The 13,541-nt window shown below is 38.4% G+C and overlaps 1 protein-coding gene across 3 annotated transcripts in view; it reads left to right on the top strand.

Moving 5' to 3' along the window:
* homer2 (homer scaffold protein 2) overlaps positions 1-13,541 on the top strand; it is a 27,164-nt gene extending 13,623 nt beyond the window's left edge. For all 3 annotated transcript variants that reach the window (XM_029498511.1, XM_029498512.1, XM_029498510.1), the window contains exons 3-9: positions 1,791-1,922; positions 2,105-2,197; positions 2,947-3,083; positions 5,098-5,254; positions 6,957-7,067; positions 10,095-10,175; positions 11,578-13,541. In XM_029498511.1, the coding sequence (XP_029354371.1) occupies positions 1,791-1,922; positions 2,105-2,197; positions 2,947-3,083; positions 5,098-5,254; positions 6,957-7,067; positions 10,095-10,175; positions 11,578-11,766 (900 nt within the window). In that variant the 3' untranslated portion in view covers positions 11,767-13,541. The remainder of the gene's footprint in view (positions 1-1,790; positions 1,923-2,104; positions 2,198-2,946; positions 3,084-5,097; positions 5,255-6,956; positions 7,068-10,094; positions 10,176-11,577) is intronic.

Below are 13,541 nucleotides of genomic sequence, written 5' to 3'. Positions count from 1 at the left end.
AAAACCACACACTTAATTCTTCCAGAGTCCATTACAGAGTTACGGAAGACCACACAGCTGATTATTGTTGGTTTTCTTTTAAGCATATTCTAAATATATTTCTCCAAGACATTCAAGTTTTGAACAGTTGATTGTGTGTTTGCCTTTTTTTTCTATTTTAATTTTATGTCTGTGTGTCTGTGTCTACATATAGTTTTATTCTGTAGCGCCTGTCCAGTTCCTCAACCGCAATTATAAAAGTTTAATCTTATCCAAACACTTCTTTGAGCCAGCATGTTGAGCTTGTTAAATATTCACTTGCCCGGGTTAGACAAGACTTAAGTGCTGCTCAGGCTTTGCTCAGGTTCCTCTTCAAGAGAAATTAGGTCACCTTTGTTTTTTAGTGAAGCTTTTGAAAAAATGATGATTTTAAAATTAGATTGCCAGCATGGTAAACTGTCATTCTTTCTATAAACCGTTGTTTCAGGAATGCAGCCTGAATTGGCAGTTGCAGCAGTAACCTGTAAACTTGAGTCTTAAATTTGTGTATTTATTCCTGTCTGAAATAACCATTATTTTGTATTGAATATGGTACAGATGCCTAAGTGTATATGGTTACATGCTAATCTGCTCACTCTGTTGATTCATTCTCTTCTTCTTTGGTCCGTGTCCAGTAATGAAGCTTTAAGCGTTTTTAACCCTTCAGTCAATGAAAAGATAGCCAGGGAGACATACTGTAGGGGCTTTCACAGCCATGTTGCTATGAAACATGGGATGCACTGTGATTAAACTGTTCTATTGTGTCTTAATTGTCTGTAATTTGTGTGTGCTTTAAGTTCAAATGTCTTGTTAGTGAAAGATGGCTTGTGCACAGTTCACTAAAGCTGATCGTGATTACATGCTAGCTGTACATGAAGGATTGTGTTTGGGTGTATATACAGCCATGCAGTAAACACACAAATCAGTACAGTCTGGTTTCTACTGATACTGTCTCATGCTCCAGTTACAATTTTAGACTGTAGCAACAGTTTTTTTTTTTTTGGCAGCTGATTTACTGCATAGCTGTGACAGGTGAATGTGTACTGTTGCAAATATGGACATTGTAATTTGACTACTTAGATGTTAGTGGGTGAGCAGTCACCACTACATAGTCTGTATCAGTGTTTCATTACATTACTTTTCGGAACAAATCTTCCTGTTGGCGTTGTGGTACCAGTCCCCTGGCCTGTCTCATAACCCAAAGACATTCCTCTTAACTTTCCATTCCCCCAACCACCCAACTCGACCATAACAACTTGAGAATTTATGCTGCTACAGAGAGATAGAGATAGATAGACACAGTGTAAGACTCAGACACACAGAATTGCAGTTGTCACTACTTGCTGTTCAGCATTAGTTGGAATTACATAATGTATTTCCTTTTAAAGTTAAATAATAATAATTATAAGCAAGTATTTCTTTATGTTGACAGTTTTCATTTTTTTATATAAAACAATAAATAGTTTTATATTGTGGAGAGGTTTTTAAACATGAAATGGTGCAGTCAAACGTTCTTTTTTTTTTTTTTTAAATAAATATACCACTTGTCACCACACTTCTCAGTGTGTCATAATAAAGAACAGACAGTTTTACTCAGCTTTGAATGCAGCTGCTGGAGCACCTTATTTAAAAAAAATCTCTTTGCTTGATGAAACATAATTTTCAAAACAGAGCAGCAGATATGAGCTCGTGGGAAATATGCTGTGTCAGATGAACATGCTCTAATATCCAGTAAGACTGTAAATTAATATTGAGTTGTTTTGACCAAACAGGTAATTATTAACAGCACCATCACACCCAACATGACGTTCACCAAGACGTCACAGAAGTTTGGCCAATGGGCAGACAGCAGGGCCAATACTGTGTTTGGATTGGGCTTCTCTTCAGAGCAGCAACTGACAAAGGTGAGAGGCAATGTTTCAGCAGCATCAAATCACAAGTCACAGAGCTGACATACACCTGGGTATGCCTAAATCCTCGCTACCATTGTATAGCCATTTTTTCCCCTATTATTCACTGAAGGTTAGCCACACTTTATAGCTCATCAGCTCATCACAGGTTTTCCACTTCTCTCTGATATTTTCAGTTTGCTGAGAAGTTCCAGGAGGTAAAAGAAGCAGCCAAGCTAGCAAGGGACAAATCTCAAGAGAAAGTGGAAACATTCAGTAACCACTCCCAGGTAAATATCTTCATACTATATGAAATTCTGATCCAGTACAACACCTCTGTGTCCAGCTATTTCATCTATAGTTGCTGCAACCCTAGCAATCCTGCAAAAAAATAGAAATAAAAATGACAGCTTAGTCCTCTTTCTTTCACCAACACTAAAGGATTCAACACTGTATTATGGGATTAATCTGCATTCAGTATTCAGAGTTTATTAGACATGTTTACATTAACAAATCGGTAACTCTTATGTGGAACAGAATTATCAGGCACAACAGATATCATTCATAGTAATAGCCATCATCATGATTGAGAGGTCAATGGTTGTCCTTAGAATTTGCTACCTTGTAGTCACCACAGCAATTACATGGGATAAGTGATTAAAAAATTTAAAAAGTTAAAATTTTTACCCAAATAATCCCAAACTGGTAATCTGTCAGCAACAACATTTATGGAGGTTGATGTAGCAGTCACAGCTCAGTAACCACAGACCACGAGGTCTTTTTCCTGCCTACACTGACTCCAGATGGCAGGTTCAGACTGTGCTCTGAGACACAAAGCTGCTGGGCCATATGACATGATGAATACTGGCAACAGTTTTTAATCACCCCTCTGCTGTCATAGCTGACCTGTCGAGGTTGTTTACAGTGATGTTCCAAAAAGGCCTTTTTTTTTTTCATGGTCAGAACGCAGAACGCTCCTGGTAAGCTTCACCTAAAACCTACCCTAAACTATAACAAGTCTCAAATTGTCCCATGCCAGGAGTCTGGGAGAGAGACACCCTCCACCAACCAAGCTTCCAGCATTAATGGGACAGATGATGAAAAAATCTCTCATGGCCCAGAGGCCGCTCTTCTCAAGAATGAGAATGAACGCCTCAAGAGTGCTGTAGAACAAAGGTAAGGTTATGTTTTATCGATACAGATAAAAATGCCTATGTATTTTATTTGAATATAAAGGCTACTGACAAAGCCAGTGTAGTGTTCAAGGTGCCATGTGCAAATGCATTACTGTTACAGTATGAGCTTCCTCTGTCACTGTGTGCGCTCAGAATGGGGAAAAACAAAACATTTAGAGCATGGTTGTTCCAGGTGTCTGTCAAAACACTTACTAGAGCACATAGCTAAACTAGCATTACTATGCAAATAGTTGTTTTTACTGAGTCATGGTTATCCATGCACATGCCTTATGATCTCACCACAGTCAGGCAAAGCTGCAAACACAGCAGCTTCTGATGGATCTCAAGGATGTATTATGTTTTCTTATCTCAAGACCAAAATGTGGTCGAGTGTTCTCCCATTTCATTTTTCCGCTGCCAGGATAACATCAGCTTCTCAAAGAGCTCAGAAATCCTCTGATCAAATGTGAAGAGTGATGCTGCCCCACTCTACCCTTTGGTTATCAGGCCTTTATAATCCAGATTCAGAGTATATAAATTGGTAATTTCATGAAATGCCAGATTTAGATCCAGATGGGATTAAAATAAGACCAGGGCCTCAGAGTGAACTGAAACTGCACAGAGTATGTTTAGCCTGAATATGCAAAATTTCACAGATGTAATTGTTCCAGATGGAGGGAGGGAGAGAGAGATGGATGGAGGGAGGGAGGGAGAGAGGGAGGGAGAGAGAGCTTCCCTGCCCATAGTTCTGACTTCACACACAAGAAAATAAGAATTGAATTAACGTGCATGAATGGAATGGGGGACTCTTCTTCTTTTTTTTTTTTTTTTTTTTGTTTTTTTTTTTTTTTTGTTTTTCAGGTCAAGGAGTTCTCACTTTTTCTTTGAAAGGATTTAATTTATTGTGCTTTATTTTTACTTAGTTGTACTTTCTTCAGGTTAGGTAAATCTGGAGACTCATGTTTCCATTAACCTTTACTAAAGAATGCCTATTTATTTGTTCAGTTAAGACTCTTAATGTGTGTATACATCCACATGCCTCTAAAACATCAGGATCAATTTCTTTTTTTTAATACACCGAAGACATTTTAGTTGAAGATCAAAAGCTGAGTATAAGGAAATTATCTATTGACTTCACAATCCACTGCTCTGGAAAATCTAAGTTGTAAAGCTGTTGCTGAAACGCCAGCTATGGAATACAATTATGCAGCATAAAGGTTACGTGTAAGTGCTCTTCCTTTACTTTCTAGTTATGTTTTTCAACATAAAGAATATTTGATCCATCTAAACATGTGCAGTTTGGTTAAATCATATCTTCTGTGTAGTAAGTTAAACTACGTCCTATATAGGGGACCATATTAGAAAGGTATTTCCGTGAAACATCCTAAGAAATAATTAGAAAATGACTGAAGTCAAGCTGACTGAGAAGAATACAAAAACAATGTTACATCAACTGTACACACTCATAGTAGTGAATTAATCTTTTATATAAAATCAAGCTCCAGGTTATGGTCATGAAACATTGTTTAATCCATGGTTGTTCCATGACTTTGATGGTCAGTCTCCATACCTTCACAAGACTTCTGGGATTTTCTCATGCCTCAGTGTGTTACAGCAGTGAAACTGCAGAGGAAACTGCAGAATGTGCATGTCTGCTGATGTTTGATGGAGAGTAGCACACTTTTGCACAGCCATGCATACAGGAAGGAGACAGCGATGCATACTAAATATGTTTACGCCTCATTGAGAGAAACAAACTCTATTGTTGGAAGAGATGTATGTTGGTACATATTTGGGCAGGTGTGAGCCCTCTTATTTCCTTTTTAGGATCTAAATACCTCTTGACATTGTGATCTACATTCAATCTAATGAAATAGTCATGAGTGAAATGAATTTGTAGCATTATGTGCCATCTCATTAAACCCAAGCCCACAGAAATTCAACACTAGCCTGTCTGAATGTTTCTTCCACTAAAGACTCCCCTTTCAGATCTCTCTGTCTCTTCTGTCTGACAGCAACACCAATGCTAAGAAGTGGGAAACAGAGCTGCAGACTTTAAGAGAAAATAATGCCAGGCTGGTGGACGCACTGCAGGAGTCTTCAGCTAATGTAGAGAGCTGTAAGAAACAACTTGGTGTCTGCAAAGAAGAGAGTGACGCACTCAGGGAAAAGGTAATACAGTCAAGCAGTCCGACAGCGTAGTGAATAATGGACTCAAGCCCATGGATCCTGTTTGCATGTGACAGGTTACAAACATGGTTTCCTCCTCCAAAACAAATAATCAAACAGCAAAAGGTGCTGTCCCAAAATGAATTCTTTATGCTTGTTATCGTAGTCTCTCACTTCAGTCTGTATAGTGCCATGAGTTCAACCGTCACCAAATTGTAAGATTCAGATTCAGTGTACTTTTATTAGTCCCAAAAAATGGCACTTTATTTCAATAGAATAATATAATAAATAGAATATAATACACAACAGCATGAACATCAGCCAGTGAGAACATAGTCAAATGGAACTTCAGCAAACAGTCAGCACTTCACAGTTGGTTATTCTTTTGTGCATTTAACAATCCAGTGGCCGAAGGAATGAAAGAATTTGCATAGGGGTTAGTTTTTCGAACTGGCACGCCAACCAGAGGGCATGATTACAAATTCATTGCAAAGTACATGATCAGGAAATGATGGTATTCTCTTTGCTTTGTGGACCACTTGCGTCCTCCAAAGACGGCTAAGATCATTATGCTGGCCACCAGTCATCTTCGAGCACACCCTGGTGACCTCATTTAGACACTTCTTGTCTTTTAGAGATAGACCATAAAACCAGTATATAAAGGAAAAAGTTAAGACTTCATAAAAGTTTGATAAAAGGTACATAAAATATTTGTGCAGACACCACATCAGCTAAGTTTTTCTGAGCAAGTGCATTCTTTGGGCCACTCGTTTGATAATGCAGTCAGTGTTCTCGCTGAATTTCAGTTGTGGGTCAAACACGGTGCCTCAGTAACTTTGTCTGTGGAATTTGTACCTCCTCATTGTGCTGGCTTTCTGATCGGCACTGCTCTCCCTGAAATCTATTATCAGTTCATTTCTTTTTGACACATTTAAATCAAGACAACTGCCATCACACCACCTGACAAATTCAGGGTGGGCACTGCCGTGATCAAATTGGTGCTCCTGAAAGGAAGAGACGACAAAACTGTCGTTTGAAAACTTAACAAGGTAGCTGTTTTTCTGAGAGGACCTACAGCTGTTTGTGTAAAAGATGAAAAGCAGCATTCTGGCTGCTGAAAACGTTCAAACAATAAAAACTCATCCAGTAACATAAAAGAGGACGCTATTTGTTTGATTAAAATATGGGACTGCATCTTTTTAAAAGCAGAGCTAAAATCAGCAAATAAAAGGCTGGTGTCTGATTTGGGCTATTCAATGTGTTTACACTTTGTCTGGGATGAAAAGCTTTGCATCCTCCAGTTTTTTTTTTTTTTTTGAAGTTGGGGAGATAATTTCAAGAAATAGCAAGACTTCAAGATGTGTCCCACAATTCTTCACTTTGAGCCACAACATGACTGCACATTTTATAAGCTTCTATGTTCCCTGCACCAGAGTTTGAGCTCCACGTCCAGCATAATAATTTTAGTTTCAAAGTCAGTTTGGGTTGTTACTACAACTGGGCTGATGTTGAAGTATTACAATTTGGTAACATGCAGCAATTTTTTTTCTTCCAAATTGCAGTGTCAGTTTTTAAGATGACACCACTTAAGATACAGGATTGCACAAATACAGATGATCATTATGTATAATGGATAAACAGGGCAATATGGCCTACAAATCTGCTGTCCACTTTTCACAGTGAAAGCTTTTCTTTATGTGCTCAGATTGCAGAACTTGAAGCTCAATGTAATGAAGCCAGTCAGGAGAGGCAGAAAAATGCCCAACTGAGTGTACGAGTGAAAGAGCTGGAGGCTGAACTACAGGAGAAGGAGCAGGTGAGACTTTCAGCATCAGATTTGTCCTAAAACAATGGTGGCAGACACAGGGCATTGTTAAAAAAAAAAAAAAAGGCTTTTGTAGTTAGAAGGTAACATCAGTTAACATAGTTGAACTGATGTTACCTTCATTTGCTTGTTCAGTTCTACTTTTTTTTTTTTTTTTTTTCTCCTGATCCCCACATTTCTGTATCTCCCTTTCCTGCACAGCCACAATTTGCCTCTTGTTCTTCCTCAGGTACTACTCCCCTCCCTCAGGAGGTGATTATAGCTCAGTAGGAAGGAAATGATAGGTTTTGTTGTGGGATATTGGGTTTAGTATGATTTTGTTCTTGTTAATTTCACCCACACAGCTAGATGCAGGACCTTCATGATTTATTTTTTTATGTGCCTATGGCATCAACAACTGTGCCTGGAGGCATTAGGATTTGGGGTGTTTTGTATAGACATCACATTATGGCTGAAAAGCTTATCTCAGAAATAGAATTTCAGTACATCTGGCACAAATATTTACTTGGACTCATGGATGAACTGATTTGAATTTGATCACTGTAGTCTGACAAATGTGCGTCTATTTTTTTATGCGTACACAATTCAAGATAAATAGTTAACACAATGAAATTATCAAATGATTTTATCTGGATGTCCCTGTGACATCACAATGTTGTGCAAAACTTCTGACCATTAGTCAGTGCTATAACTCGTGAGTAGAGATTGGCAACCTTTACTGCTTAGTGGTGGCATCCAACCAAGAGGCAGTAACTGCACTCTTTTCTCTCAATTTATACTGTTGTATCTCACTGTGCTGCTTATTTTTTCTTAGGAATTTATCCTATTTAGTCACAGATCAGCTCTGCTGTAAAAATAAAATAAAATAAATAAATAAATAAAAAAAAAATATATAATATAAAGTCATCCACTGACTCTTTCTCAAGTTTTTGGCACAAATGCCATTATTGAGATCAACTTATGTTCACTGGATCAGTTATCCATAATCCAAACTAGCTGGGAGTCAGCTCAGTGAAGCCTAATGGCAATTTATTTATTTATTTATTTATTTTTTTTTTGAAGTGCGGATGAGCAATGCTTGGCCACACAGTCTTTTCACCTTTTCTTGGTGCTGGTTAAATGCTATTTCTGTCTGACAAATCAATCAGACTGACATAGCTGTCTTTTTATATAGTGACATCCTAGTTTCTTCCTATTAATGCAATGAAAGGGAGAGAGCCACGTGAAGCAGAAGACATGACCAATCAACCAAATTCAGTTACCATTAGAGGAAATTCATACACAAATCAGGATATATTTATGCTCCATTTTTCATTCTCTTTTTATTCAAAAGTGTGGAGCATATGTCTGGCCAAGCCGCTTCGATTTCATTAATTTATTTATTTTGTAGTTTGCCCAAAAGCACAAATGGTTCATAGGTTTTAAAGCAACTTCTAGGCCTGTGAAGTGCAGCAAATCAAGTCTGTCTAATAATACTTTGCCATTTCTGGCACTTCTGACATCCCAAAGCCCAAAGACACATATTAGGGCTGTGTGCACCTAATGCACCTAACCTTGTCAATAAGTAAACATCAACAAACGTTTTCTTCATTACATGATATTCATATACAGATTACCAGCAGCCATTTAAAAAAAAATAAATAAATAAAAAAAAAAGTTCATGGTGAGTTTTATCCAAACTAATGTCCAGTTACCATACATTTACCATAATCTCACATGACAAAAGGCAGCGCAGGTTTTCACAAACTTGAATCACGAAAATGTGTTGCAGCTTTTCCTGAACAAAATTGTTAGAAATAAAGATTAATTGGGTATAATTATTTTCTGATTGACTTATTTCTGATGTGCCAGTCTTCATTAAGCTTGCTTGCATTGATGATAAATACCTGTGAGTGAGAGTGCGTCCTTTAAATGAACCAATAACTGTTTAATTTTAAATAAATGGCAGGGGAATAGTGACATTTATGGCTATGCTGCATAAATACCTGATCTGGTACAGTGCCGTAAATGTTTTGTTGGGTTTTCCACCCAGCAGCCTGAGTGTAAATAGAAAATGTAAATCTTTCTTTTGAGAGCAATACGTCTTACACAACAGGAAGGAAGTTGTTCAAAGCATTCGAGGGGATTTTTAAAAGCCTATAAGCAACAAATTACATCCTTTTGGGGGCTGTATCGTTTCTCTGAGCACTGACCAAGGGGCGTGCAGAAGGAAGCATGTGTTTGCAGAGCACCAATACAGCAGACAGCCCACAAAGGCTCATCTGTCAAGTGACTCACCTCTTATAGAAATGCACATGCTGAACTCCTCCAATTAAATATGAGTTTATGAATTATTAAGTGCTGACCCTGCGCTCGCTGGCTGTGAACCAATAGAACAAAGCTGCTACAGGTAACAACAAAGACTTGGCCAATTATTATGGTGTGGAAATTCTTAAAGTAATAACATGCTGTGGACTTGTTTGCTGTGTTTTTTTTTTTTTTTTTCCTTCTTAGAGCAGCAAAAAACATTGAGAAAGGACTCGTAAGAGTTTAGGTGGAAAAATAAGAGTTGATTCTGTTTCTTCAGTAGTCATTCTACTCTACTCTGGGGGTTTTTTTCCTCTACCTTTTCACTTTTATTTTCATTTGTCCTTATCTGCTTTGGGCTGTAAGCACCCTTCTTTATAGATTTATACATTTATATGCTCAATTATTTACATTAACACCTTGGAAACCTAAATGTAAACTCTTTTTGGTCTTTTAGCCTGAAAAATGTCTTTAGCACTAAGCATGGGACATTGTCAGTTACTGAAAACATGGAGCACATGAGCTGTAGTTTTATGCACTCACTCATTCATTAGACGGATTTTGAATTGGGTTAAGCTCATTTTGTGAGTTTTGTGTTTATTTGGCCAAACTCCAAATCTAACTAATTCTATGTTGAATTGTTTACCATTTCTAAATATTTTTTTACAATATAAATAGAACAGTAAAAGAATATTCTGATGTGTTTTTTCTCGTTTCTAAACTTTTTTTTAGGAGCTAGAGAACCTGAGGAAGCAGGCTGAGATAATCCCTCAACTCATGACAGAGTGCGAGAACATCACGGCAAAACTGCAGGTACATTGAAAGCACCCAGATATTGCACAAACCCCAAATATCCCTCTGGAGTGATTTACAGCAGGGGATAAAAGCACAGAGCTGTGTACACTTCAAGTTTATGGCGCATGTGAGGGCATGATGGGCTGTCACAGCAGGGCAATCCACAGCCTCCTGAGGTGTAAGCAGCACTTTCAGATGGAGGTATTCATCACTCTGCCCAAGGGCTGGTGACAAAACACTCCCATCACGTGTCTCGATAACACGCATCATGGTTGCTGTCTATCAATAAATATCCATCCTGTACAATGCTGGGGGGGATTCGTGCCTATTTCAAAAGTTTTTGGTTTTTTTTGTTTCCTCGTCTGTGATGCAGGCATGTTTCATCTCAGTCAAAGCTTATTAGTTTTCTACAGATACAGATTTATTGTGTTCTGCTGACCAAAAAAACAGCTGCTGTTGTTTTAATATTCCAATATTTCCGTGCTTTATTACCCCTGAGATTTAACTCTAAGTATATGAATCTCCTATTTCCAAAAACCGTTGACATCATTGAGTCACACCCATCACCTCCCATTTTCCATGTACCAAAGAGCACCTCTTCTTCAGACTTTCTGTAAAACCAGAAGTGCCAGGCTCTGTGATTGACTCTGACCCATTAGTGCCAAGCCTGACATGAGGAGCACTGATAATGCTGCTCGTCTTGCCCTATACTGTCTGACTCAGAGCAAGCTTTTATCATTTAAGCTGTCATGCATGTGCTGCCTTTCAAGCCAGGAAGGGAGGAAAATAAAACCAACAGTGGCATGCCTGAAGTTCTTGTTCTCTACAAAGCTCGACTGTCTGGTTTGTTTCTGCAATAGCCAGCTGGATGAATGACAGTGACAGCAGAACCGGCTCAAACAGGAGTTTATATAACCAGCTACCCAAACGGAGGAGAAGCACAGACAATGGGATTTCTCAAATACCTTTGTCTATGCATGAAGCCTGTAAGCAAAACATGCACTTCAGAGAAATGTTAGAAGATTTTAAAAAAGGTTGAAATGTCTTTGTTGCTACAGAATCAGCCCCCCTCCCCCCAACCCCCATTGCTTTAATGTTTTTACAAGGCTTTTAAAAAAATAAGTCTACCTACACCATCTCTGTTTGTGGTCATTACTCCCCTCTATTTAAAGGCAGCAACACATGTGGAGATCAGGTTTCAGAAGTCAGCTGGAAGCAGGCAGCAAGGCGAAACACCTATTTAGCACTCCTATTTTAAACCCCTCCCTTTACTGGTATCTTTGGCATTAATGTGTCACTCGTGACGCCTGCTTGTCTGACAGACTTGCTTAACACACCCACAGAAGTGAAATGCAGGTTTTGAAAGATCAGCTCTTTTTTCTGCAAGGTAACAATTCTCTTCCCTGATGTCCCTCCACAGGCTGCAGAGACAAAGAACAAGGAACTGGAGGGGAGGATAGACGGTCTTCAGATGGACATAGACGACAGTCACCAAAAGCAGGGCAACATGAAGTCCGAACTGAAAAAGTTCATGGATATTTTGGATGGAAAGATAGATGAGCTGCATGAGGTCAGGCAGGGGCTTTCCAAGCTAGGCATTGATAACTGAGAAAAGTGGCACCGAGCTGAAAGGGTCAGAGGTGAGGTATGAAAGATTCCTTACAGTTTGTCTTCAGGACAGAAACTATGTGGCACCTACTCCCCCCCAAGGTGATGTCCACTCGGAAACTATCAGCTTTGGCTTCTAATAAACACTACCATGTGAGAAAGATGATTTTGGAGAGGGAGACTGGCAGATTAAGAGGAAGGAGGCCAGCATATTCCACCAAATGGTTCCACTTTGTGCGCTGGCACATTGAAACTAAATCAAGAGTCACACTTTGAGCTTATTTATCAGTTTTTTGTTTTGTTTTTTCTTTTTTTTTTTTGGGGGGGGGGCTGCTTTTAAAAAGCTGGTGGAGGGTTCTTAAATTCTGCCAATCTGTCTTTTTTTCTGAAGCCTGCAGGACCTCTACACAGGCAGTTTGAGCTTAGAAGAGAAGAAAAGAAAAGGGTACTTAAAAGGGCTAAAATGAACAAGAAACAACAATGCTGCCCAGTATCACTCACGTAATAATTAGTGTTAATCCTTGGGGCCCCCTCAGAGAATTAGAGAAGAAATTTTTGTACAGACTGTCCTCACTGTTGCCTCTCGTCTATCTCAGGTGTGTTAGACAGTTTGTACTCATTAGATTATATGCAGATATATAAATATAGATATAACAACATTATATATACATATTTATATAACAGCAGTGACACAAAGTGCCTCCAGGTGAGTTCAAATCCACCTGGCATGGAGGACTGGCCAAGTGTTGACCATCACCATAATAACTTCATGATTTTTGTGAGAACCTGACAAAAAGAAAAGATCCTCACTGATAAAATAGATGAAATAGAAATGGGATGAGATGTGATGAGAAACTTGAAGGGCATAGCGGGTGTTTGCACAAAAACTCCTCAAAGAAGGGACTGCAGCAGGAATTCACCACCTCTCCGTTCAATAAATAGTCCTTTTGATAACATTTGCATCAAAAAGGGAATCTCTAGTCTCAGGAGCTTTCCTTCAAAAACATCCAAAAGTAATAAGGAACTCTTTTTTTTTTTTTTTTTTTTTTTTTTTTTTTTGCCATGAGCGTAGTGTGGTTAAAAGAATGTGTGCGCAATAGTATTGTTGTCCATTTGCAGAACAAAGACGCATCTCCAAGGCTGTTGATCTGCTTCCTACACACTGGTTTTTGTTATGGTGGTGGCTATTTTTGGGTGAGGGGACTTGGTGCTGCTTGATGGGTGAATAATGTGATGATGTTCCTCAATGAAACTATTTAGTTGGTATGGGCCTTTTCACTAGAACCCAGTCAGATTCTTGGTTTTTCTTTTAAATATTTATTTCTTTTTGGTGCATCTCTGCAAACAAGTGTTTCTAATATCTGAAAAGTAAATCACGTTACCTAATAATATATAAACTATACCAAACTGTCAGATGTTTTATAACGGAGGATGATGTCACTGCTGCTTTTGAGATGTTCATCTTGAAAAATGGTGCGTTTGAAATCAAAGGCACATGTGGCATACAGTTGCACATTTACTAGGTAATACAATAATGTTATAAGTCTATATTTTCATCAATGTTTTGATCTTGTCGTGTGGCTCAGATATACACAATATGACTTTTTGCTTACTGTTCTCTCTCTGTTTAGCCCTGTTGTTCATAAATCACCAAACCTTGGATAACACACAAAAAATAATCCTTCCTATTGAACCAATGCCTCTTGTGCACTTTTGTGACTCCTGTTCAATATTGTACCATAGAACTGAAAACTGTTAAAATTTAGTTTAACTACA

The sequence above is a fragment of the Echeneis naucrates genome, chromosome 3 (assembly GCF_900963305.1).
Source record: "Echeneis naucrates chromosome 3, fEcheNa1.1, whole genome shotgun sequence".
In the NCBI taxonomy this organism is placed as follows: Eukaryota; Metazoa; Chordata; class Actinopteri; order Carangiformes; family Echeneidae; genus Echeneis; species Echeneis naucrates.
This window is presented reverse-complemented; position numbering and strand designations above follow the sequence as displayed.